General features: G+C 51.3%; 1 protein-coding gene and 1 long non-coding RNA gene across 2 annotated transcripts; both read right to left on the bottom strand.

Annotated features, from left to right (window-relative positions):
• Positions 1-400: 400 nt before the first annotated feature.
• IFITM5 (interferon induced transmembrane protein 5) lies at positions 401-2,050 on the bottom strand. The gene is made up of 3 exons (XM_027090792.1): positions 1,961-2,050; positions 1,515-1,803; positions 401-908 (listed from the first exon to the last, which is right to left on the bottom strand). The coding sequence occupies exons 2-3, from the start codon at positions 1,704-1,706 to the stop codon at positions 696-698; spliced, it is 405 nt and encodes a 134-aa protein (XP_026946593.1). The 5' UTR covers positions 1,707-1,803; positions 1,961-2,050; the 3' UTR covers positions 401-695.
• A 6,895-nt stretch (positions 2,051-8,945) lies between these two features.
• Positions 8,946-13,180, bottom strand: LOC113611377 (uncharacterized). The gene is made up of 3 exons (XR_003429438.1): positions 13,061-13,180; positions 11,230-11,346; positions 8,946-9,010 (listed from the first exon to the last, which is right to left on the bottom strand). It is a non-coding gene; the product is annotated as an uncharacterized LOC113611377 (long non-coding RNA).
• Between the last annotated feature and the right edge of the window lie 8,797 nt (positions 13,181-21,977).

Here is a 21,977-nt window from a genome sequence, read left to right as displayed (position 1 = left end):
AGCCCCAGACAGGAACGTGCACGACAAGGACAAGTCTCACTGGTCAGGGACTCCCCTTAGCGCGTGTGCACACACGCTGACTCGGGGATGGGCAGGCACGTGGACGCAGAGACACAGCACACACATTCTGAAAGACAGGCCGCTAAACCACAGAGCGGCAGAGATCAAAGCCCGACTTCTCAAACTTCATTCTAAAATACTCAGGCACCTCCACCCAGAAGCCGCAGGCCGCCCAGTGCCTGAGCAAAGGGGACAGTTGGGGCACCAAGCCGACAGGGCAGGGCGTCCACCATGGACGCTGGGGGCAGTCCAGGGGGATTTGGCTGCAGTGGTCCCTAGGGTAGCTCCCCTCAGGAAGACACCCTCCCCCACCCCAGCCAGGAACAGTCCTGGAAGGCACTTTCTGGAGCCAGGCGCTTTTAATTGTGAAACTGAGGCTGAGCCTGGCGGCTGGGGAGGGAGGAGCTGGCCTGGGGGCAGGGGTGGGGGGTGGGGTTAGGGGACTGGGGGCATCGATCGAGGTGAGGGTAAGGCCCTGGGGTCCCTGTGGAGGATCTTCAGGGTCAGTGTTAGGTGCCCAGGCTGGGGCTGGAGGGTGGGCCTCAGGCCCGTAGGCAAGTCAGGGTTCCAGGCGATTAGGATGGAGCCCCTGGGGTTGGGGTCCCTGGATCAGGGCGGTGACAGGGCCCAGCCTGTCAGTCATAGTCTGAGTCGTCGAACTTGGTGCTGAAGAAGGCGGCGGAGCCCTGGGCCAGCCGGGACAGGTGCAGGGCGCCGGTCACCACCAGCACCAGCAGCAGTAGAGGCGGCACCAGAGCCCACACCGTGGCCAGGATGTTGTAGCACTTGGCTTTGGAGCCGAGCCGCCGGGCTGCTTCCAGATCTCCAGTCACCTTCTGGTCTCGGGCCTGCGGGCCAACAGCAGGGCCAGCTCTCTACACCTGCCTGGGGCCTGGGTGGGGCCTGCCACCCAGTCCCAGGCAGCCGCTGGGTCCACACCTTGGAGGACCCGAGCTGGACCCAAAATCTAGATGGAGGGGTGTGGCCTGAGAGGATATTGCCCGGGCTCCACCCACTCCCTTCACCGTCCCCAGCTGGGCACATGGGCTTGGCCCGCCCAGGGGGCCTTGGGTCATCAGGGGCTCAGCCTAAAGTGGCGCTGAAAGGAGACCCTGCATCTTCCCACTCCAGCTATGGACCCAGTGGCCCTCCCAGGCCAGCATCAGCCTCCAAGGACCTCTGAGGGTAGGGAGTTCTCAGAGGTGCTGAGAGCGTTTGATGGAAGAGACGCCCTTGGATAAGGCCCCATCGACCCTGGGCTCTTCGGGACAAACTAGACCCCCCATTTCGGTTTTATGAACAGCACCCCAGCCTCAGTGGAGAAGCCCTCGTGAGGGAGGGGCTCCCACCACCGTCAGGCTGACGGATGGCCCCGTGGATACTCCTGCACCCCAACTTGATAAGCAGCCCCCGTGAGATGCTCTTGGGCCCCCTCGAAGCGCCCCAAGGCCCACCTTGATGGAGTAGGCCAGCGCCAGGAAGCCGAGGCAGCACAGGTTCAGGTAGAGGGTGCTGAACACCGACCAGATCAAGTGGTCTCGAGGTGGGGGTAGCGGCGCCCCCAGCGTGAGGGCCGTGTGGGCGGTGCCGTCGGCCTTGTTGGGCGTCGGGGCCCGGGGGTCCTCGCGGGGGTACGACGTGTCCATGGGTTCCAGCGCCGTCTCCTCGCTCGGACTCCTGCTTCGAGGGTGGGCGCCCCGGCCGCTTATAGTCCCCGCCGCCGCCCGGCTGACCGGCCCGCCGCTAAATTTAACGACAAATGACAGCCCGGGGCTGAGCGGTCGCCCCGCCCGCCCCGCCGCCCGCCGCCCCGCCTGCGCGAGCCCACCCCCCAACCCCCAACCCCCGCAGAGTCCCCCTCCCCCCCAGAAAGCCCCGCTCCCCGCGGAGAAACACTGACCCCGTAGAGGCTGGGGGCCGGTGCGGGGCCACCAGAGCCCCTCCTGTCCGGGTGGTCCAGCCTAGGGAGCCCCCTGCAAGGCTGCTGGTGGGGCCATGCGGTGGCTGCGGTCTGCCCCTCAGAGCCCCCGCCCCCGCCGACGAAAGGAGGCGGACGCACCAGCTCAGGGCCATGGTGGGTGGGCCGCTACCTCGGCTTGAGGGCAGGGCTAGGCGGGGCTCCTCAGGACCAGGGCTGCTGAAACCACAGCCCCTCTGTCCCCAGAACTGCCCGCATCACCTGGTCATCAGTGCCCACCCTGCCGGGTGGAAAAGAACAGTGCTCAGGAGAGAACAGCGGGGAAGAGGGAGAGCGGGGGTGGGGGAGGGTGGCCTGTTGGGGGACCAGCTGTGACCTGGACTGTTACTGTGCGGGCGCTACAGTGAGCTCTCCAGGGCCTGCTCTGGGGACTGCCCTCCTCCCTCCCAAGCTGTCAACTGCTTCTCAGGCTCCTTTGCTGGTTGCTTCTCCTGAATCCAGAGCTAGGGGGCTGGGAGGGCGGGGCTGAGCTTGTGTCCGCACCCCGGTCTCATCTCCCTCCAGAGGGCCCAGCAGCCTGTTGGCTAAAATGCCATCTATGTGCCCGTCAATCACATTTATGTCAAAGGGCCAGATTGCCGTGCTCCGCGGAGGAGGGCTCCCAGGGTCTCCAGCCTAGCTCCTCAATAGGAAACCTCAGGCTCTCCCAAACCTTCTGTCTGAGCTGGGACTCCCGTAGCAAAGTACCTGGACTAGCGGCTCACAAATAATAGAAATTTATGTCTCACATTTCTGGAGCCTGAAGGTCTGAGATCAGGGTGCCAGCGTCGATGGGTGCTGGTGAGACCCGCTTCCTGGTTGCAGAGGGCCGACTTCTCAGGGCTCCTCACTGGTGGAAGGAGCTGCGAAGCTCTGTGGGGTCCCTTTTATAAGAGCACTGACCCTACCATGAGGGGTCCACCCTCATGACCTAACCACCTCCTAATACCGTCACTTTAGAATTTCAGTGGGGGAGGGGGACACAAGTGTTCAGTCCACTGCACCCTCTGCCCGGTCTCTGCGGGCACAGCTGGTGGCCGCTCCACCCGGCCAACTGCTCAGGACAAAAGCATTGGCTTACGCCTGCACCTTCTGCCGCTCACACCGGATCCATTTGGTCCCACCTTCCAGAATGTGCAGAATCTCACCCCCACTGTGGCCTCTGAGACCAAGCCCTCTCACCTTCTCCTGGGTTAGCGGGCCCCCCTCCTCGGCGTTCTCACTACTCCAGCCAGAGTGATCCTGTTACAACAGAAAACAAGTTGTGCCCCCTGCGCCCCCCCAAGGGCCCCCACCTCACTCCAGATCCAGAGTCACTGCAGTGGCTCACAGGCCCTGCAGGGTTACTCCAGGCCACGCTCCTGGACTCTGAGAAGGACGTTGAATAGGGAGGCTCTTTGTGTCCAACCCTGAAGAAGGGAGGAAAAGAACAGGATGGGGTGGCGTAGAAGCTGAGCTGCAGTAAGGCCCAGCAAAGGCCTGAGCTGAGCCCGCAGGAGCTCTGGAGCTTGGAGGACATTTGAGACGTGTCCAAGGCAGGGCGCCGTTCTGCTCACCGTCAGCTACCAGCTCTGCTAGGCCCAGTGGGCCACGGTGTGATGTGGCCCCTTCTGCAAGAGACCTAGGCCTTGGTCACCGTGACCGTCTTGGGGCAGGAGTGCTGCACTTGGCCATTTACCATAACACTGGGCAAGAGGGGGCCCAGTGTGGAGCATCCCTCCCTCCTCCTGCGGACCAGAGTCAAGTGGCCCTGCCTGTGACCCAGGCGTGGGAAACAAAGGGGCATCCAGAGATCGTAGGTCAACGGCACCTTTTTGTGTCGCCTGAAGGAAGCTTTGGGAGACAGAACTTCTGAACCCACAAAGCCCAGAGCAGCAGGGCTGGAGAACGTGAAGGCACCAGTGGTCCAGGAAGTGAAGAGGCAGAGCTGCCCGGTCCTGCCCTGGGGCCCTGGGCCCATGTACTCTACCCACAGCCACACAGCACCTCCTAACGGCCTTTGACCTGAGGGCTAACTGCGGCCAGGAGGGGTGCCCACCCTCTGCTTGGTGCAGTGGGGTGGTAAGGTGTGGGACGTGACTGGCAGACCTGAGCCTGTGTTCCCATCCCTGGGGATGACATATGATGTGGACTCCTGTGCAGGGTCGGTGCTCCGAGTTCCTGAGGGCTACACGCTGCCCCTCTGGGGACAAGGGTCCAATGAAAGTAACTCGCTTGCAGCTCTGCCCCTCACCCCGGTGTTCAGGCCACTCCTGATTGGGCTGGAGTGCAGGACCCATCCTGTGGCCAGCCGTCTCCCTCACACTAAGCTGACCAATGGAGAACCAGGCTGGGAATTCTTCCTTCCCCATCATCTGGTCCCAGAGGGATCCCCCTGCAGCCCCAGGTGTGAGCAGAGAGACAGGCCTTGGGAAGCAGTGGTGGATGACACAGGGTCAGGACAACCTGCTTGTTTGACCTGGAATGTTGCACGTCCAGCCTTGAATGCATTGCTGCTGGACTAAACTGTCAACTGAAAGACAAACACACAATGCAAGAACTGTGAGGTAAGTTTTATTAACGGTGTTACTGAGGACTATAGCCTGGGAAGCAGCCTCTTGGTGCCTCTGAGAAACTGTAACAGGAAGAACAGACCTGGCACCACCTCCCCCAACACCCATTCTTCGGCCCATGTAGTCCATCACTTTCGTCCCCACACGCCAGGAGTTAAACAGTAGAGAAATGTTGTTTGTTCCCAAATAGCCCATTAAGTTCCCTGAAGAACGTTCCCATCCCACGGTCCTGGGTTACTTATGGCCATTACTTGTTGTAGATAAGTTTGCTTTCAGCCTGGAAACCTTGCAAATAAGCAGAGATAAGACTGTAAAGTAAAAATAACTGCTAAGGACTTGAGGATTTGCAGGCGCCTTGTGATCCAGCCTGCGTGAGCAAGCAGAAGAACGAAGCAATGCTGCGCTTCCTTGAAGGCCAGGTGGCTCTGAGAAGTCTGCAATCTGCCTTCACCCTCTAATCTCAGATGGTTCTTTAGGAACCATCTTCTTGGTTTGCTGGCCTCTGATTAAAGTCACTACTTCTTCCCCATCACCTTGTCTCTTGCCTCATCAGCCTGTCGTGTGGGAGCAGCGCGAACTTGGACTCTGCACTCGGTAACAGAACTGCTCCGAAGAGGTAGGGGAGAAGCCAGTGCACGTATGGTTTTAGCTAGGAAATGCGTGCAGTGAAGCACACAGCTCGGTAAAAGGTTCCCGAGAGTCACGAGGATCAGACATCTCAGTTAATGATTTTAGTGCTTTTCTATATGAGAAAATGCAAGAAAGTGGGTTCATTAAAATTTCTTCTTGGGACTTCCCTGGCAGTCCAGTGGTTAAGACTTCATCTTCCAATGCAGGGGGTGCGGGTTTGATCCCTGGTCGGGGAGCTGAGATCCCACATGCCTCGGGGCCAAAAACCAAAACAGAAGCAATATTATAACAAATTCAATAAAGACTTTAAAAATGGTCCACATCAAAAAAAAGTCTTAAAAAAGAAAAATTTCGGGCTTCCTTGGTGCGCAGTGGTTGGGAGTCCGCCTGCCAATGCAGGGGACGCGGGTTCGTGCCCCGGTCCGGGAAGATCCCACATGCCACGGAGCGGCTGGGCCCGTGAGCCGTGGCCGCTGAGCCTGCGCGTCCGGAGCCTGTGCTCCGCAACGGGAGAGGCCACAACAGTGAGAGACCCGCATACTGCAAAAAAAAAAAAAAAAATTTCCTCTTGCGATTACCCTGCCTAAGGGGCCTGGTTTTCCAAAGCACAGACAGCCTTTTCGTCCTGTTCTTCATCCTGAATTGCCCTCAGGGTGAGCTGTCAGTCAGAGACTCCAGTGGCTAATGGCCTGATCCTTGTAGAACTGGATGGTGGGCAACAGTATTTGTTTTACAATTTGCCCCTCTTGGTCATAAATTTAACCAAGGTTTGGGAGGCATGTCATGACCATCCGCCCCATGGTGCCCAGAGGGCTCCATGTGCTATTGCTGGACCAGGCCCTGTCAGAGGTGTCCGTGAAGTCTCTGGACCCCCCGTCACTCTAGTCTGTTACAGTCCAGAAAGTGACTCTCCCATGTTACTTCTTCCCATATCTAGAGTTACATTATTACGATCATTGTAATCTCATATAGAACTATATGTTTGGTAGACTATTTCAAGTTGCTTAGTTATTATTTTTGTTGGAAGCTCACTTACACATTGGTCAATACAAGAAACAACGATCTTGTAGAACAGGCAGAAGACAAGTGCTATAGCTAGTAGCATTAATAAAATCGTAAGTAAGAAGTTAGGCCAAGAATTTCCATTAGGTGTGGCCGAGTGTACTCCCAGTCGGCTGACGGTTTGCTCTGAACCAATCGCTATCTTTAAGGGTAATGACATATTGGCATTGTTCATAAGACAGCCCAATTTCCTAGTGTCATCAGGCTGATGACCCTTAGTATGATTTAATTGTTCCCAGCACAAGGGGACCCTTAAACTTAAACGACTGTGACCTGGTAAATCTACCCCATAACTGAGGGAGGGTCCCTCCTAATAAGCAAGTGATTATGGTTTTTGACTGAAATTTAGCTCACTGCTCTGATTGAACTCGAGTAACTCTTAAAGAAAATTCATATTTCTGGCCAGGGTCAGAGCAAGTATGATTAATTAGCCAAGTGAGGGGATCCCACCTAGTAATTCGATAGTGGCCTGAACAGAACTATAATTTTTTTCTTCTAGAATAGATCTCCTAAGGACCATTCAGAGCCAGTCAGAGCCGCAGGAGAAATCCACCAAGATAACCAGATGTACTGAATGTAGTTAATTGACCATCAACCCAACAACTGGATTGATTTTAGAACTCTGCATAGGACTGTGCCCATGATAGGAAAACATTCGATTCATATGCAAAAGTTCAAGAAGTTAAGAAAACACTATAAATGATCATATGGGTCAGGTCTGGCATCTTGGGCCAGCTGCCTACTTCTGATGTCATCTTCTTCTTGTCCCCGTGTGGGCATGGTTTCTCTTCTGATTGAGCATTGTTTTTTTTGTTGTTGTTGTTGTTTTTACATTTTTATTGGAGTATAATTGCTTTACAATGGTGTGTTAGTTTCTTCTTTATAACAAAGTGAATCAGTTGTACATATACATATGTTCCCATATCTCCTCCCTCTTGCGTCTGCCTCCCTCCCACCCTCCCTATCCCACCCCTCTAGGTGGTCACAAAGCACTGAGCTGATCTCCCTGTGCTATGCGGCTGCTTCCCACTAGCTATCGGTTTTACGTTTGGTAGTGTATATATGTCCATGCCACTCTCTCACTTCATCCCAGCTTACCCTTCCCCTCCCCGTATCCTCAAGTCCCTTCTCTAGTAGGTCTGTGTCTTTATTCCTGTCTTACTCCTAGGTTCTTCATGATTATTTTTTCTTAAATTCCATTATGTGTGTTAGCATACGGTATTTGTCTTTCTCTTTCTGACTTACTTCACTCTGTATGACAGACTCTAGGTGAGCATCGTTTTAAGGTGAGTTTGAGATCAGCAGTCCTCTATAGACCAGTCAGTCGGGTGCAAGGGCCCTTTGTAAATGGGAAATGTGAATCCAAGAACTAATTCCCTTCAGTCTTGCTGTGTGTGAGCTAGTTAAGAGCACCCAATGAGGGTCCTTCTATCTGGGTTGGAGAGAATCCTTTAAATGATGTCTTTTCCAGTGTGTATAATCTCCTGGTTGCAGGTTATGGGGCATCTGATGTTCATCCAAAGAGAGATTATTGTGATAAGCTTCAGAAACAAGCTTAGAGTGTCCTTTTAACAATTTAATTAAACCTTATGGTAATGCAACACAGTAACAAGGAGCCATCTAGGCAGTGAGTCTCAGGCAGTAAATACAAAACCTCAAAGACAACTAACAACACTAGAACTTAATATCCACTGAAACAAAATTTTTTTCTCTCTAAAATTACCCTCGTTTCTACAAAATATAGCCAAAGTAAGACTAATTTGCTTACAAAATAAGCCTGGTTTCAATAAACATGACCTGATTATTTACGTAAGTGTAATTGATGCTATAGGCTCTTCTAAATTGGCCTTGCTGGAACTTTTTTTTATTTTTTATTTTTTTTATTTTTGGCTGCCTTGGGTCTTCATTGCTGTACGCAGGCTTTCTCTAGCTGTGGCGAGCAGGGGCTACTCTTCGTTGCGGTGCATGGGCTTCTCATTGCGGTGGCTTCTCTTGTTGCAGAGAACAGGTTCTAGGCGCGCGGGCTTCCGTAGTGTGGCACGCGGGCTCAGTAGTTGTGGCCCACGGGCTTAGTTGCTCTGCAGCATGTGGAATCTTCCCAGACCAAGGATCGAATCCGTGTCCCCTGCACTGGCAGGCGGATTCTTAACCACCGTGCCAGCAGGGACGTCCCTGCTGGAACTTTTTATAAGGAATCTCAGACTGAACTTTAAAAGTCCTCTCAAGGCCATGAAAATCACACCAAACAGTTACCATCAGCTTCTGCCTGTAATACCTGTAGATTGGGGTAGACTCTTCTCTTCTCAAGGTCCCCCAAGATATCTTGAAATTCCTGCACCTGCCAGGAGGTGGCCTTCCTTATTCACCTGATAAGGCTGCTAGGAACCCCGTAAACAAGGTACCAGGCTGTTTGTCCAAGGGACTTCAGGCTCCATGAAGTTCACCTTAGTCCTTTAAAGCTGTGTGGTCATATCTGATTCTGATTGCATATTGTCCACTATGACATTTCAAAGCCAGGTTAATACAACCAGTGTTCCCAATTGCGTCTTGTTATAAGGAGAACATATTCTTTCTGAACTTATCCAAATAACTATATTGCCATGAAAATAAGAATACTCACTAGAAGTTTCCAAACTCTGGAGGGATCAGGTAGAGAGAAAAGATAAATGATTCAGTTCTGCTTACAAAGGTATAATTTACCAAATCGCCATAAGTCATAGCAACCTTCAGGAGAAGGGTTTCCTTAGATCTGGAAAACAAAGATGAAAAACCAGTAATATTTCAGACAGAAAGTCATAAAAGTTATCATTCAGCCTATGTACTAATTCCTCTTGATCTTGACCTTCTGTTAACAGCTTTATGAAGCCATCAGGTTTTTCGTTAGAATTCTGTCATTTCTTGCCCAGTTCAGTGGTATGACCTGAAAGTTATCGGAAATTTTTTACCTTCAGATTTTGTCCTATGCTTTCCCCTTTTCTCTCTCTCTTTAGAAGAAAATTACTTTCTTTTCCCTTAACAAAATGCATTTCCATTACTTACACTTTCTTTTTCCTTGCATACAAAGATGTTTTCCTCATTAATTTTTAGTAGTTTAATTACATTTTTAATTAGAATCCTTAACCTTTAAAAACCTTAATTTCTAGTGAGAACTAAGAAGTAAGCAATTATGAACTTTTACCTTAGCACTCTGTAAATTGGCAAATTTATAAATATTATTTATAATTTCAAAAAATGTGTGCTTTCTTATAGAATATGCCTCAGTATGGCGCCAAACATATCTACTAATATCTTTAATTTTTCTGTAAAAGGAAGCCTATGTTTTGTAATTAATGTTTCAGTATTTTATCTTATTTGGAAATAATACAGACATTCAATAAATTTTCATCATGTAACTTGATTTAGCGAAACTCTCAAGTTTCAAGTTATCAAAAATCTGGTAAGTAGACATATCATAAAACCTAATTATTCTTAAAAGGTTTATCTGAAAGCTCTTACCCCATTTATATCTCTTTAATTCACTTGTTCCCAACAATTATGTTTAGATGACCCATGAAAACTTCATGAGACATCAGAACAAGTCAGCCATCATCTGAAGCTATTTTTCTTGCTGACAAATTTTGTAACAGAGGTAACATAAACTTATCTGACTTTTAGTAAATCTAGGTACAATAAAAGTAGTATACTTAGTGTTGATGACTCTAAAGACATGTCTGTATTAATTAAATGAAACAGACAAAACTTAATACTGAATATTAATTTAATACTGGATATTTCCCTGATCACATAACATGAGATGCATTTGGGTTAGTTTCTATTATATTTCTGAGAATTTATGTAAGCACTTAACTTCTTTTAAGTCAATTAAATAGAGCTCATTTACAAATTAAATTTGAAAATACCACCTGGAGGTAGAAACATTTATAATGTACATACATTCAGATAGACAGAGATCTCATCATTTTCATTTTAAAACAGTCATGAATCAGGTATTAAAATATAAAACTCACTAGTTTATAAATAACAGTTGAACTAGACTAAGTCTACTTGCTTGAGTTTTTAAAAAGGCTTCTTCCCTTCCCCCTTTTTTCCGTTAGTATCAGGACCTGGAGATGGCCCGGATGTGTGTTCCCTGACCTGGTAGAACATTTATATCTCAAAGGCACAGGGAGAAAAATGCAAGCTTCTTCTAGAAGGACTTTTGTTCCCTTAGGGTCAGACTTCTGAAAAGATATTTTATCAAGCCAGCTTTCTCTAACTGCTTACGCGAAGAACAGTTTTGGAATGCTGAAAGAGCTCCATCTTGGCCATTGCAGGGAGAGATTTTTGTTTCCCATTTCATGGTCAGCGGAGATAAAATTGCTGTTAAAAGCTCTGTGTGGGCTGGCGTGCTATCTGTGAGCTTAACTCCTTCAGGTGTTACCACCGAGCCGTCTAGCTCTCTCACGTGTCTTGGTGTCTCTCTCTCGTAGTCTAAAACCTGAGCACCAGATGGCCAATCCTTTTGTGCGCATCTTCAGACGAGTGAGTTGTTTTTGTTTTTTTGCTTAATGAGAGGCTGTCCCTTTGGGACCGCTGCATGGTATGAAGATCCCACTCCACCACTCCTATAACTTTCTCAATTGCCTGAGAAAACAAAGCCATAGCTGGCTGGGAGAAGCTGGGTCCCTTATCTTTGGAGCTGAAAGCTCTCATGTGATATCGTCACTTTCATTCAGACAAACTTTGTTAAAGTAGCCAATTCAAGGAGAGACACAAGGCCATCCTCCTACCTAGTCACCCAGAGTCTAAACCTTTTCAGGGTCTTTCAACTGGGGAATCCAGGTACCCCTTCTTCAACTTAAGTTCAAAGAAAGAGCTACTCCTTATAACGAGGAGTTTAATAACCACCAGACATTGTAAAACTCAGGATTGCCAACCAGGATGGGAGACCTGAGACTCAGGAGAAACTTACCCATTCCTCTGACTCACCAAGGAGGTGGATGGGCACAAGGGGCCCTCGCTAGTACCAAGGCTGCCTATCCTCTTGGAGTTCAGGCAAGGAGAGACGTCTGCTCTGGGTCCCTTCGTGGTCACCCAAACTGTCGACTGAAAGAAAAATGTACAACGAAAGAGCTATGAGTTGAGTTTCATTCAGGGACCTTACTGAGGACTATAGACTGGGAACCAGCCTCCCAGTAGCTCTGAGAAACTACGAGGTAGGGGAGAAGCAAGTGTCACATGGTTTTGGCTGGGAAATGCAGTGAAGCACACATCTCAGTAAAATTTCCTGCTAGTTACGAGGATCAGATATCTCAGTTAATGCTTTTAGGGCTTTTCCATGTATGGGAATGACAGGGATAGAGTAGGATAGTTACACAGGTAGTCGTAGAAGTCCCACTAGGGAATTATAGACAGAGAGGGAAACCTAGGGAACGTTGGGAGACCACTGTAGGTTAATGATCACTCAAGAAAGCTATCGGAACTTAATGGAACGAAGCAGTCTTGCTTAACTATAAAACCATAAATAAAAGTATGAGATATGCCCAGGTCATTAAGTGAAAGAATGAGGCCTGCATTCTGCTGGTGGAGTTCGGCAAGATAATGATCCTTAGGACCAAGGACAGGAACTTAAGGGAAAGATGACGTTCCAAAGTAGGAGACCTTCATTATACGGAAACCTGAGATGATGCAACATATTTCAGTATATGTTACCACCCTTCTGCTGATTTGAATGAGCGCTATGACAGTCGTAGTTTGACCTCATAAGGTCAAACACTCTCCTGCCTGATACGAAGGAAGAGCTAGTGACGTCTACTCAAAGAATGAGGAAGAAGGCGGTCTTCCCCCCTCCCCGCTTCCCTTTGGTTATAAAAATGTAGCCTGCTTAATTCTTGGGGCAGAACCCCCTCGCCTGCCCGCCTGTATCCCTCACGAGCGTCCTATATTAATAAGTCCATCACTTTGCCTCTCACTGAATTCCTTCTGTGCTGAGCCTCAGTAAGTCCAGACACCAGGTGAGTGATTCTAATTAAGAGACCGTGGGCTCAAGTCCCAACCTGAGGTGCACAGTTTCAGGAAGATACAAGAAATTGGGTTCATTAAAATTTTTTCCAGAGATTTCTCTGCATCCAAGGAGCCTCCTCCTGACCTTTGTCCCGAACTCCTTTCAGGACGCCCTGTTGGTCCGCAAGTGCCGTGGCTGACAACCTGAACCGTGTAGCGTTGAGTGGTGGACATTCTTTGTTTCACAAACAAAGCTCTGTTTTGGTGGGTCTGACACAACCCTCCTACGGCTGGCAGATCTGCCACGAGGTGGCCGGGTGGCCATGTCCAACTTTAGAGACAGGACAGGAAAGACCGCCTTCCCCAGACCTCTGTCCACACACCCTAGTCCCGGGTCCGGTTGATGTACGTCTGGCACAGCAGCTGCACTTGGACTCCCACGGCTTAGTCTGCCGCGGCCCCGAGTCTCCACCAGCTCCATCTGGGTCTGGGGCCAGACAGGTGAACGAAATGGAGGTTTGGTGGGGGTGACACCCCTGCACCCTTTAGGCTTTGAGGTGGCTTAATTTCTGCTTCACTCCCAGTCTGGGATACAGTAAGTCCCTTACATACGAACGAGTTCTGTTCCAAGAGTGTGTTCATAAGTCCAATTTTTTCTAAGTCCAACAAAGTTAGCCTAGGTACCCAACTAACACAGTCAGCAATATAGTACTGTACTGTAGTAGGTTTATAATACTTTTCACACAAATAACATATAAAAAACAAACACAAAAAAGAAAAGATTTTTTTAAAGACTTTAAAAGATTTTTAAACTTACAGTGCAGTCCCTTGAAAAGTACAGTAGTGCAGCACAACAGCTAGCATGCAGGGGCTGGCGTCGAGGGAACAGGCAGGAAGAGTTACTGACTGGAGGAGAGAGAGGTGGTGGGAGACGGTAGAGCTGAAGGGTCGTCAGCAACAGGAGACGGAGGGCGAGCTGCACTTTCACTCACGCCTGACGCTGATGGCACAGGCTCTGGTTCCTTGCTGGGTTCAACTCTATCTACCCTCTTGAAAAAAAGATCCAGTGATGTCTGGTAGCTCTTTTTTTCTTATCATAGGTGACATGGTAGCACTGGATTATATTCTGAACGGCTACTGAAAGCTTCATGTACTGTTCTATATTCAGGTCCTGTGCCTCAAAAACTAACAGTGCCTCCTCAAATACAGAAAATCCCCTTGCCATTTCCTGCGCTGTGAATCTCTTCCGTTCTTCAGTTACTTCTTCCTCTTCTTGTCTCTCTTAGTCCTTTCTCTGGGCCTCCAATTCCATCAGGTCTTTGTTAGTCAGCTCCTCGTGATGCACAGCAACAGTACCGTATGGTACAGTACGCAAAAGCACCACCACTTGGAGAGGATGCACGCACATGACAATGTACGCCAGACACGTGACCTAACTTACGTGACTGGATATGCGAACACACCTTCGCATCATTTTAAGTTCGCAACTTGAAGATTCTTATGTAGGTGACTTAGTTATTGGTTTTGATTTTCCTCCCTGCTGGGGTGGGCACTGGGGAGCAATTCCAGTGTCCCCACCAGCCGGCCCCATGACCGTGGCTCCTACCCAGAAGCCACTGATCCCATGTGAGGATGTGCCGAGCACCACTTGCTTCCATTCCCATTCCACCCCAAGGGTGGGAAATGCCCGGACGGGGTCGGGCCCCACTCAGAGTTTGATTAGGGCCTGGAGCCCCCTGATTCCTCAGCCCCACGTGCCCTGCGTGAAAGGGCAGCCAAGTGATACTTTGCCTGTTGAGTTATTGTGATTTATATTAAGAAATACGTATTCGAAAAGAAAAAAAAGAAAAAAAAAAGAAATATGTATTCGACCTTCTTCCTGTTTCTTGCAAAGAACTCCTAAAACTCTTACAATTTCCTAAGTGATGAGAGTGACAAAGGTATCCTCGTGTGTAATGAGGTGACTTTTGGACCCCACCTGAGGATGAGCACTTCTCAGGGGAACCAACCATGTGTTTAGACTGTTGGAATTCTCAGTCCCAGTCTCCAGGCCTCCAGGGAGAGGAGAGGGGCTGGAGGTTGGGTCAGTCACTAACAATCTATGATTTACTCAATATGCCTGTGTAATGAAGTCTCCAAAACCCCCAGAAGGACAGCGTTCCAAGCGCTTCCAGGGTGGTGAGCACATGGAGATGCCTGCAGAGGGCAGGGCAGCTCTGTGCCCCGTCCCCCATAACTGCCCTGTGTGTCTCTTCCCTCTGGCTGTTCCTGAGTCATATTCTTTATAATAAATAAGTAAAATGTTCCTCTGAGTTCTGCGAGCTTCTGTGGCAAATCAGTTGAACCCAAGGAGGGCCTCGTGGGCCCCTCTGGTTTACAGCCGGGGTCAGAAGCCCAGGTGATAACCTGGTGTCTGAAGTGGCCGGGGGGCTGTCCTGTGGAGCTGAGACCCTAGCCTGTGGGATCTGGAGCTGTGTCTGGGCAAACAGTGTCAGAATTCAATTGAACTGAGTAGAATTCTCAGACACCTTGCAGGAAGCCCCCTCCCCCTCCACACACACACACATTGAAATTGGGTCCAGGAACCTATTAAATACCAAAAAATTCAACGGTGAAAATTCGAAGATCTAATTGGCTTTACTGAATGATTCACGAATGGGGCAGCATCCCATCCAACAAGTGAAAAGGAGCTCCAGTGGGCTTGCCAACTACAAATCGGCACTCGCCGTCTGCCTCTACGAGGATTAAATCATGAGCCACTGAAGCTGCTGACTTCCATTCAACACCCCCCGAAAGGAGTTCAGGGTGGAGACCAGGAATGAGGCCCTCTGTGCTCTGGGAAAAACTGGCAGGACAGGTCTTCAGATAGTTAGATACTTTCAGGAGATTTTAGGAGCCCTATTCTTGCATCTCCTCATATCTAGAAAAGCACTAAAATCCTTCAAGGTGACTCTGTTCCTCGTGACCAGCAGCAAAAGCCTCTGCCAGAATGCGGGCTTGAGTGCACGCCGCCCCCATCAGCCCTCCACAAAGTCCCATATAACGCTGACCTTCCCCGCCCCCCGACCCCTCCACAAAGTCACATATAACGCTGACCTTCCCCGCCCCCCCCCCCCCCCCACAAAGTCACATATAACGCTGACCTTCCCCGCCCCCCCGCCCCCTCCACAAAGTCGCATATAACGCTGACCTTCCCGCTACCTCTTTGGAGCAGTTTCTCAGAGCTGTCTGGGATGCTGTCTCCCGGGCTGCAGTCCTCATTTTGCCCCAAATAAAACTTCACTCGCAACTCTTCACAGTGTGCATTTTTTTCCATCGACAGGCTACAAAAATGGAAAAGATTTTAAAGGCAAGACAAGGAAGTCATAAACAAAAAAAAGTCTTAGATAATTTAGATTTCAGGCTTAAATAATTCACCTATGGGGGGAGGGAAAGGATCTTATTGGGGTTTCCTCCTAATACTGGCCAGGAAATTCCAGGTTGACTGGCTAAAGTTTACTCTCCCGGGGAAGGTTGAAACTGCAATTAGGTTGCGTGTTAAGTCTTGGTTGGCTGGTGTGGGGCTTAGCACATATGACTCCATTTGGGGCCTGTTGTTTCTTTTTAACAGTCCCCCCTTTTGCTCAGACTCTCAGCTTAGCTGGGAGATGTCATCAACATTTAAGGCATTAGCACTACCCCCAGCTACCGCTCTGAAGATCCTTCCTGTGATGTTCACAGGTCACAACTTCAGATTCCAAATTTTTAAGAAACAGGTGAACTTTGAACTGTGTCTGGAGGCACATTTCTGGTTTTCCAAAGATTTGTAAGATAAGGACACTTGTTTTTAATTCCTCAAAGAACTGGGTTGCAACTTAAATGACACCATAGGTTGATCCACTCATAAATCCTTTTACAAGGGCTTCCCTGGTGGCGCAGCGGTTGGGAGTCCGCCTGCCGATGCGGGGGACACAGGTTCGTGCCCCGGTGCAGGAGGATCCCACATGCCGCAGAGCGGCTGCGCCCGTGAGCCATGGCCGCTGAGCCTGCGCGTCCGGAGCCTGTGCTCCGCAGCGGGAGGGGCCACAGCGGTGAGAGGCCCGCGTACCGCAAAAAAAAAAAAAAAAAAAAAAACCCTTTCCCAAGAGCTTTAGGAGGTTCCCCTTCCTCTTGGTAGATTTAGCTTAGGGGAGGAGGCCTAAAACATTTCTATCAGGCTTTGAAAATCAGCTTCCAATATAGCCAAATTTCTGATCCTAGTGTGAAGTTAAACTCACATTTTATGGCAAGACAAGAAAATCTTAAACGTAAAAAACTTTCTCTGCCCTTTGGCCTCCTCTCTCCCTGCACTGCGCATTGTGTATCGACATTACGCATCAACCAACCTCCCCCAGCGGCAGAAATACTGGTTCAGCCATAAAGAGCAATATTCACCCGTCAGCAAGGCAGCTCCTTAAAGATAACACCGCTTCCTGGCCTGGTAAGGGGCCACGCTGTCGCTTAGCTCTGGATCGTGTAACTGTCGATAACGCGTCCTTTAACGTACAGCGCTCTTGTCTCAAAAAACTTATGTAACTGTGCCTGGACTTCTAATGGGCAGAACAGTTCTCTGTACTTTCTGAGACGTTCTTCCCAGGATATAAGCCTCAAATTTGGCTCAAATAAGACTTTCCATTTCTTTCTTAGTTTGATTAATTTTTCATCGGCACTAGAGTATCCTTTTAAATATCTTGTCAGGTCTCAGCCAGGACAAACAGTAAATATTCCTGGCAATATCAAACAACTCCGTGGACCCAAGAGGCATCCTCAGAGAAGGTGTACAGGTTACCACCTCCCCAAGATCCAGAGTCACCCTCAAAGACAGCCAGAAAAAGAGCTGACAACATGCATGTCCCAGGCAGGCAGAAAGCCAAGCCCCCCTCCTAGGACACAAAGTGAGACGAGCAAGAAGACAACGGCAGTCCTTGGGGGAGAAAGATCCGTAATCTGTAGGTCTGGTTTGGAAAGGAAGGAACACCATGACATTTTGTTTTCCTCTCTCGACCGAGCAATAAAGACAAAGACACAGGAGAGCTGACTCTGCTAAGAACCCTCACCTTTCTCTGGCTTCTGTCAGCTTTCCCAGGATCCCCTGTGCAGGCTCCAGTTTTGCATTAATTTTAATTTTAGTTTCCTTGGCTGTTTAAGGGAATAGTGTAGCAGTTTACCCGAGACCCGTCAGAGTCCCATCAGTTCTGGGAGGGGCCCAGATGGGGCCTCCTTTGGGGATAGATAGGAGGGCATTCGAGTTGATGTTGAAAAATCCCCTTTGAGGACAATCTCTTTTCCATTGCCACAGTTGACTACAACTGACACATCATTCCCTGGGCCCCTAGGTGTCTGGTCTTGGAGCTGTAGTAGCTGTAATGTTAATGCTTTGGTGGACTTTTGATTATGACCTGTGTCTTTAAATTTTCATTAGCTTTTTGCAAATAATTTTTTAAGGAAGGTATTTTGGAATTTTGAAGGCTTTTGGAAGCTTCCACATACCAATAAAAACAGGTATCCCATTTGCTCTGTTTGATTTGGGAAACTTTGCTTTCAAGTACACCTCTTAAATGATTTTATCTAATTGGAATAGTCCTTATAAACGCCCATTGTGACTCTAGGTTGTTTTAGTAAGACTTTTCCCATTTTTGTGATATCTACAGCTTCTGGGACAACAGTTCTTAGATATACAATAAACGGTTGTGCCGGCAGGTGGCAAGTTCCTTTCTTCTAGCTAAGCCTTGGGTTCTCTCTGAGCCAAACTAAAACCTCAAAGGGATGTTTCTCTGGGATGCAGATTGTGTGTGGTTCATGGTGCATCTCGCTGCTCGGAAATTTTCTTGACGTTGGTGGGTGACCTGGAGTCAATATAACCCGTTCCACGATCAACTGATCCTAACATGGGAGTCCTTGGGTTAGGAGACAAGTGGTCTAACAGCTCTTAAATGCTCCACCTGCACTACCAATTTTTGCACCTTTTTTTTTAACTTGCAAATTTCGCATTCGCTGTTAGCCTTTGCTTAAGATTTTACTCGCCCGAGGACCTGCACTGGACCCAGTCCCGCTTAAATTGGACCTAGTTCATTTCGAAACCCCGTTCAGTTTTTAAATCAGACCCAGTCTGACTCCAGCTGGTACACACCAACAGTTCCTACTGTGGAGTCTGAGGACTCGTGGAGGATTGTACCAGCAGAACTCCACACATGAGGACCGCAGCCTGGGGGCTCCACGTGGATGGGAAACTGCACTGCCACTTACAGTTCCCAAGTAGACGTAGACGCAGATTCAAGGGAACTGTGGAACCTGTGGCTTGGGGGATCACTCCCAGTGAGAGTTCACAGCGAGGCTGCAGGGGCACACACGGGGATGGGGGGGAGCTATGTCTCCACCACCCCAAGAAGTTCTCCTTCCCAGCCTCATTAGAGAAGTTACATCCTTCACACTTCAGATTCAGACCTCGAGTCTGGTCCAGAAAAGAAAAAGGTACTGAAAGGGCACTGACCACTGGTGGGGTGAGTGGCCAGCAAAGGGGACAGAGCAGAGGGAGGGTGAGCCCTGGGGCCTCCCGGAGAGGCTGAGAGTCCGTGAGGAAGCAGATCGAGGCCCAAGGAGGGGACAGGGGGCCCACCGGGCACTGTCCTGCTTGGGCTCCGGGGAACGGGCAGGGGTGGGTCCCCATGTGGGTGAACGGGCCCTGGGGGACGAGCAGGGGAGGGCCTGAGTCACAGCACCTGGCTGTCACCTGGCCCAGCTCCAGGACCCCTCACCATCTCTTCTCCCCCAGTCTAGGGACCGGAAGATGGTGGGCGATGTCACTGGGGCCCAGAGCTATGCCTCCACCGCCAAGAGCCTGAGCATCAGTGCCCTGGCCCTGGGCATCTTTCTGATCGTTGGATTGGTGTTTGCTTACCTGAAAGACTACCAGATGGCTTTACAGATGGCGAATAATAGAGGCTACTAGCCGCTGGACATGGAGGCAACCCAGTTCCTCCACCATCCACGGCCGGCCCTGCACCTGGGGCTGTGGGCCTGCCCCCTCCCCCCACCCCTTTATACAGCAATTTATGGAGACAGAGCTGTCGACAGCTGAATTCAATAAAGTGCACTCATCTGTGAAGGTGCTGTGATGTCCCCTGCGAGGGGACACTGCTGTGAGTCCCCGGTTGCCTCGGGGAAGCACAGAGCGCTCAGCTGTGGGCTGACAGCAGAAGCCCAGAGCAGAGCTGGTGACCCCGCCCCGGTCGACAGAAACCCCCAGAGGAAAGACCACTCCCTCCCACGCAAACGTGGCTGCCCTGCTGGGTGGAAGTGTCTCACAGACACTGGGGACCCTGGGGCATTGGGTGTGAGCCTGGGCTGTACACGGGGAGGTGGGGACCCGCCTCAGCCCAATACAGGGAGGGGCACCCCAGGCAGGTATTCCTGTCTCTGAGCCCCAGAGGGAGTGGGCGCAGGGGACGCACCCTACCGGCTGGCCCACCGCGCCCTGCACAGTATCCCAGGTGCGCTGTGCATCACCCGGGAGAGGCTGGAGGAGTCCAGGCGGCCACAGGCTGGTGCTGGGGCAGTGACCCTTCTCCACAGGCCCCTTGGGGATCCAGGCTCTTCTGGGCCCCCTCACGGGGCTGAGGTCCAGTCCTGTCCGGCTCTCATTGAGAGATGAGATTGAAATCCACTCTTCACAGTGGATTTCCTTCCGTCCTGGCACCTAGGACTCTAGACCCCAAACCCTCACAAGGCCCTACCTCGGGGGCTATGTAGGTTGGGGTCCTCCCTGGAAGACGGTGACTCAGACGAGGTTGCCCGCTCTCTCTTGGGTCCCACATGTGAGCTCGGGAGGCTCGGCCCCAGGGAAGCTGGTTCCCGGAGGAGGGGAGGCTGGAGGACCTGCCTCTCTGAGTCCAGGAAGGACACTCTCCCAGGCAGGGGGTGGGGGGACAGACGTATGACCCCAAACCCCCAAACCCCCGACCCCGGCTGGCTGACTAGGCACGTCCCACACCCCCCTGTCGGGTGGACAGCAGTCGCGAGGGGTGGGTGGCACTGACTGTAACCCCGTCAATCTTCACGGATTTGGGGTGAGGATCCTGCTAGGTGGCAGGCCAGCTTTGCCTGGAGTCTGGCCTGGAGGAAGTCTGCCCTTAGGATTCCTGAAGATGCCCCGCCCAGGTCTGGTCCCGAGGGAGTGAGGGCAGAGCAGGACAGACGCGCTCGGGGTGGGGGTGGGGGGGACGAACATCTCTCCTGGCCTCGCCCCTGGCTCCCTTCCTGAGCGCTGCTGGTCCGGGAAGCTTCCACCTGCCCAGCCCACCCAGCAGGGGTCTGAGTCGCTGGGCAGCGCCCCCTGCCGGACTCCAGGGCTTTACTGGCTGCGGGCCCCTCCTCACCTTGGCGTCAGTCCTTCCCAATCCAGAGGGGCAGGTCTGCCAGCCTCCCCTCCTCCCGGACCTCCTTGGGGCTGTCCCCTCCCTGCTCACGTGTGACAGACCCCCGGGGAGAGGGGCTCCCTCATGGCCACCCTGAGACCCCAGCCCCTTGGCCATCTCCTGGAGTCGGGACTGCAGCTGGGGACAGATAAAGGGGCGTGGGTGCGGGTCGGGAGGGGATCCACAGCTGGGGTCGGGTGTCAGGGTACGAAGGGGAGGCTAGGGCCACCCCACCTCACACCGCACCTGCCCAGCTGGTTGTGGGCAGGGTCTGCCCTGGGGCACCCCAAGTGCCCACACATCTAGAGGCCTGACAGAACCAGGGATGGGGGCTGATTTCCCGGGCAGGGCAGGGGTTTCTCCTCCTCCTGGGGGCTGTCTCTGCAGCGGTGGCCCGCGCACTCTTGTAGCCTTCCTGAGCTGACGGGGTCCGTGGGGCCATGGACCAGGAACAGCAAAGTGGAGACACATGTCAAAGGGTCTGCAAGGGAGCAGGGGAGCCACTGCGGACCTGGAATTTGCACACGTCCTGGCCGTCCTGGGACCACCTGGAACCTGTTGTCTTTACTCCCTGGAAGCCTCAGTTTAGCAGCCAATCAGCTGCTGACATGTGACCCACTGCCTGCTGGCACCGGTCCCGCTTCGTAAACAAGCCCTGTAACTTCTCTGGAATGTCTTTGTTGTGTTTAGAACCCCCCAGCGCTTGTACTTTCCTCGCAGCAGCAGCACGTTTGACTTGCTACTTGAATCTGCACTTCTCCGATTGCAAATCCTAAAACTCCAAATAAACTCTTTTCTTATTTGCGGGCTTCGTTTGTTTTGTTTTGTATTTTGTCAACAGGGTCAAGGGTGTTCTGGACCTGGCATGACCCTTCCCCAGAGGAAGGCACCACCCCAAACCCCTGTCCAATTGCTGCTGCCCCAGCTCAAGGCCAAAAACAGGCAAAGCCTTAGGACTTGGCAGGTCCCACTCAGAGCAGCAGAGCAGATGGGACGGGGGGGAGGGGCTCAGTCTCAGGGGCAGGCTGGGACTCTCAACAGGGCCCCCTCCCCAGGTCAAAACACAGCACCCGGGCTTCCCTGGTGGCGCAGTGGTTGAGAGTCCGCCTGCCGATGCAGGGGACACGGGTTCGTGCCCCGGTCCGGGAGGATCCCACGTGCCGCGGAGCAGCTGGGCCCGTGAGCCATGGCCGCTGAGCCTGCGCGTCCGGAGCCTGTGCTCCACAATAGGAGAGGCCACAACAGTGAGAGGCCCAAGTACCGCAAAAACAAAACAAAACAAAACAAAAACACACAACACCC

Source organism: Aethalodelphis obliquidens, unplaced genomic scaffold (assembly GCF_003676395.1).
Source record: "Aethalodelphis obliquidens isolate GAN/ISIS:26980383/991018 unplaced genomic scaffold, ASM367639v1 scaffold69, whole genome shotgun sequence".
In the NCBI taxonomy this organism is placed as follows: domain Eukaryota; kingdom Metazoa; phylum Chordata; class Mammalia; order Artiodactyla; family Delphinidae; genus Aethalodelphis; species Aethalodelphis obliquidens.
This window is presented reverse-complemented; position numbering and strand designations above follow the sequence as displayed.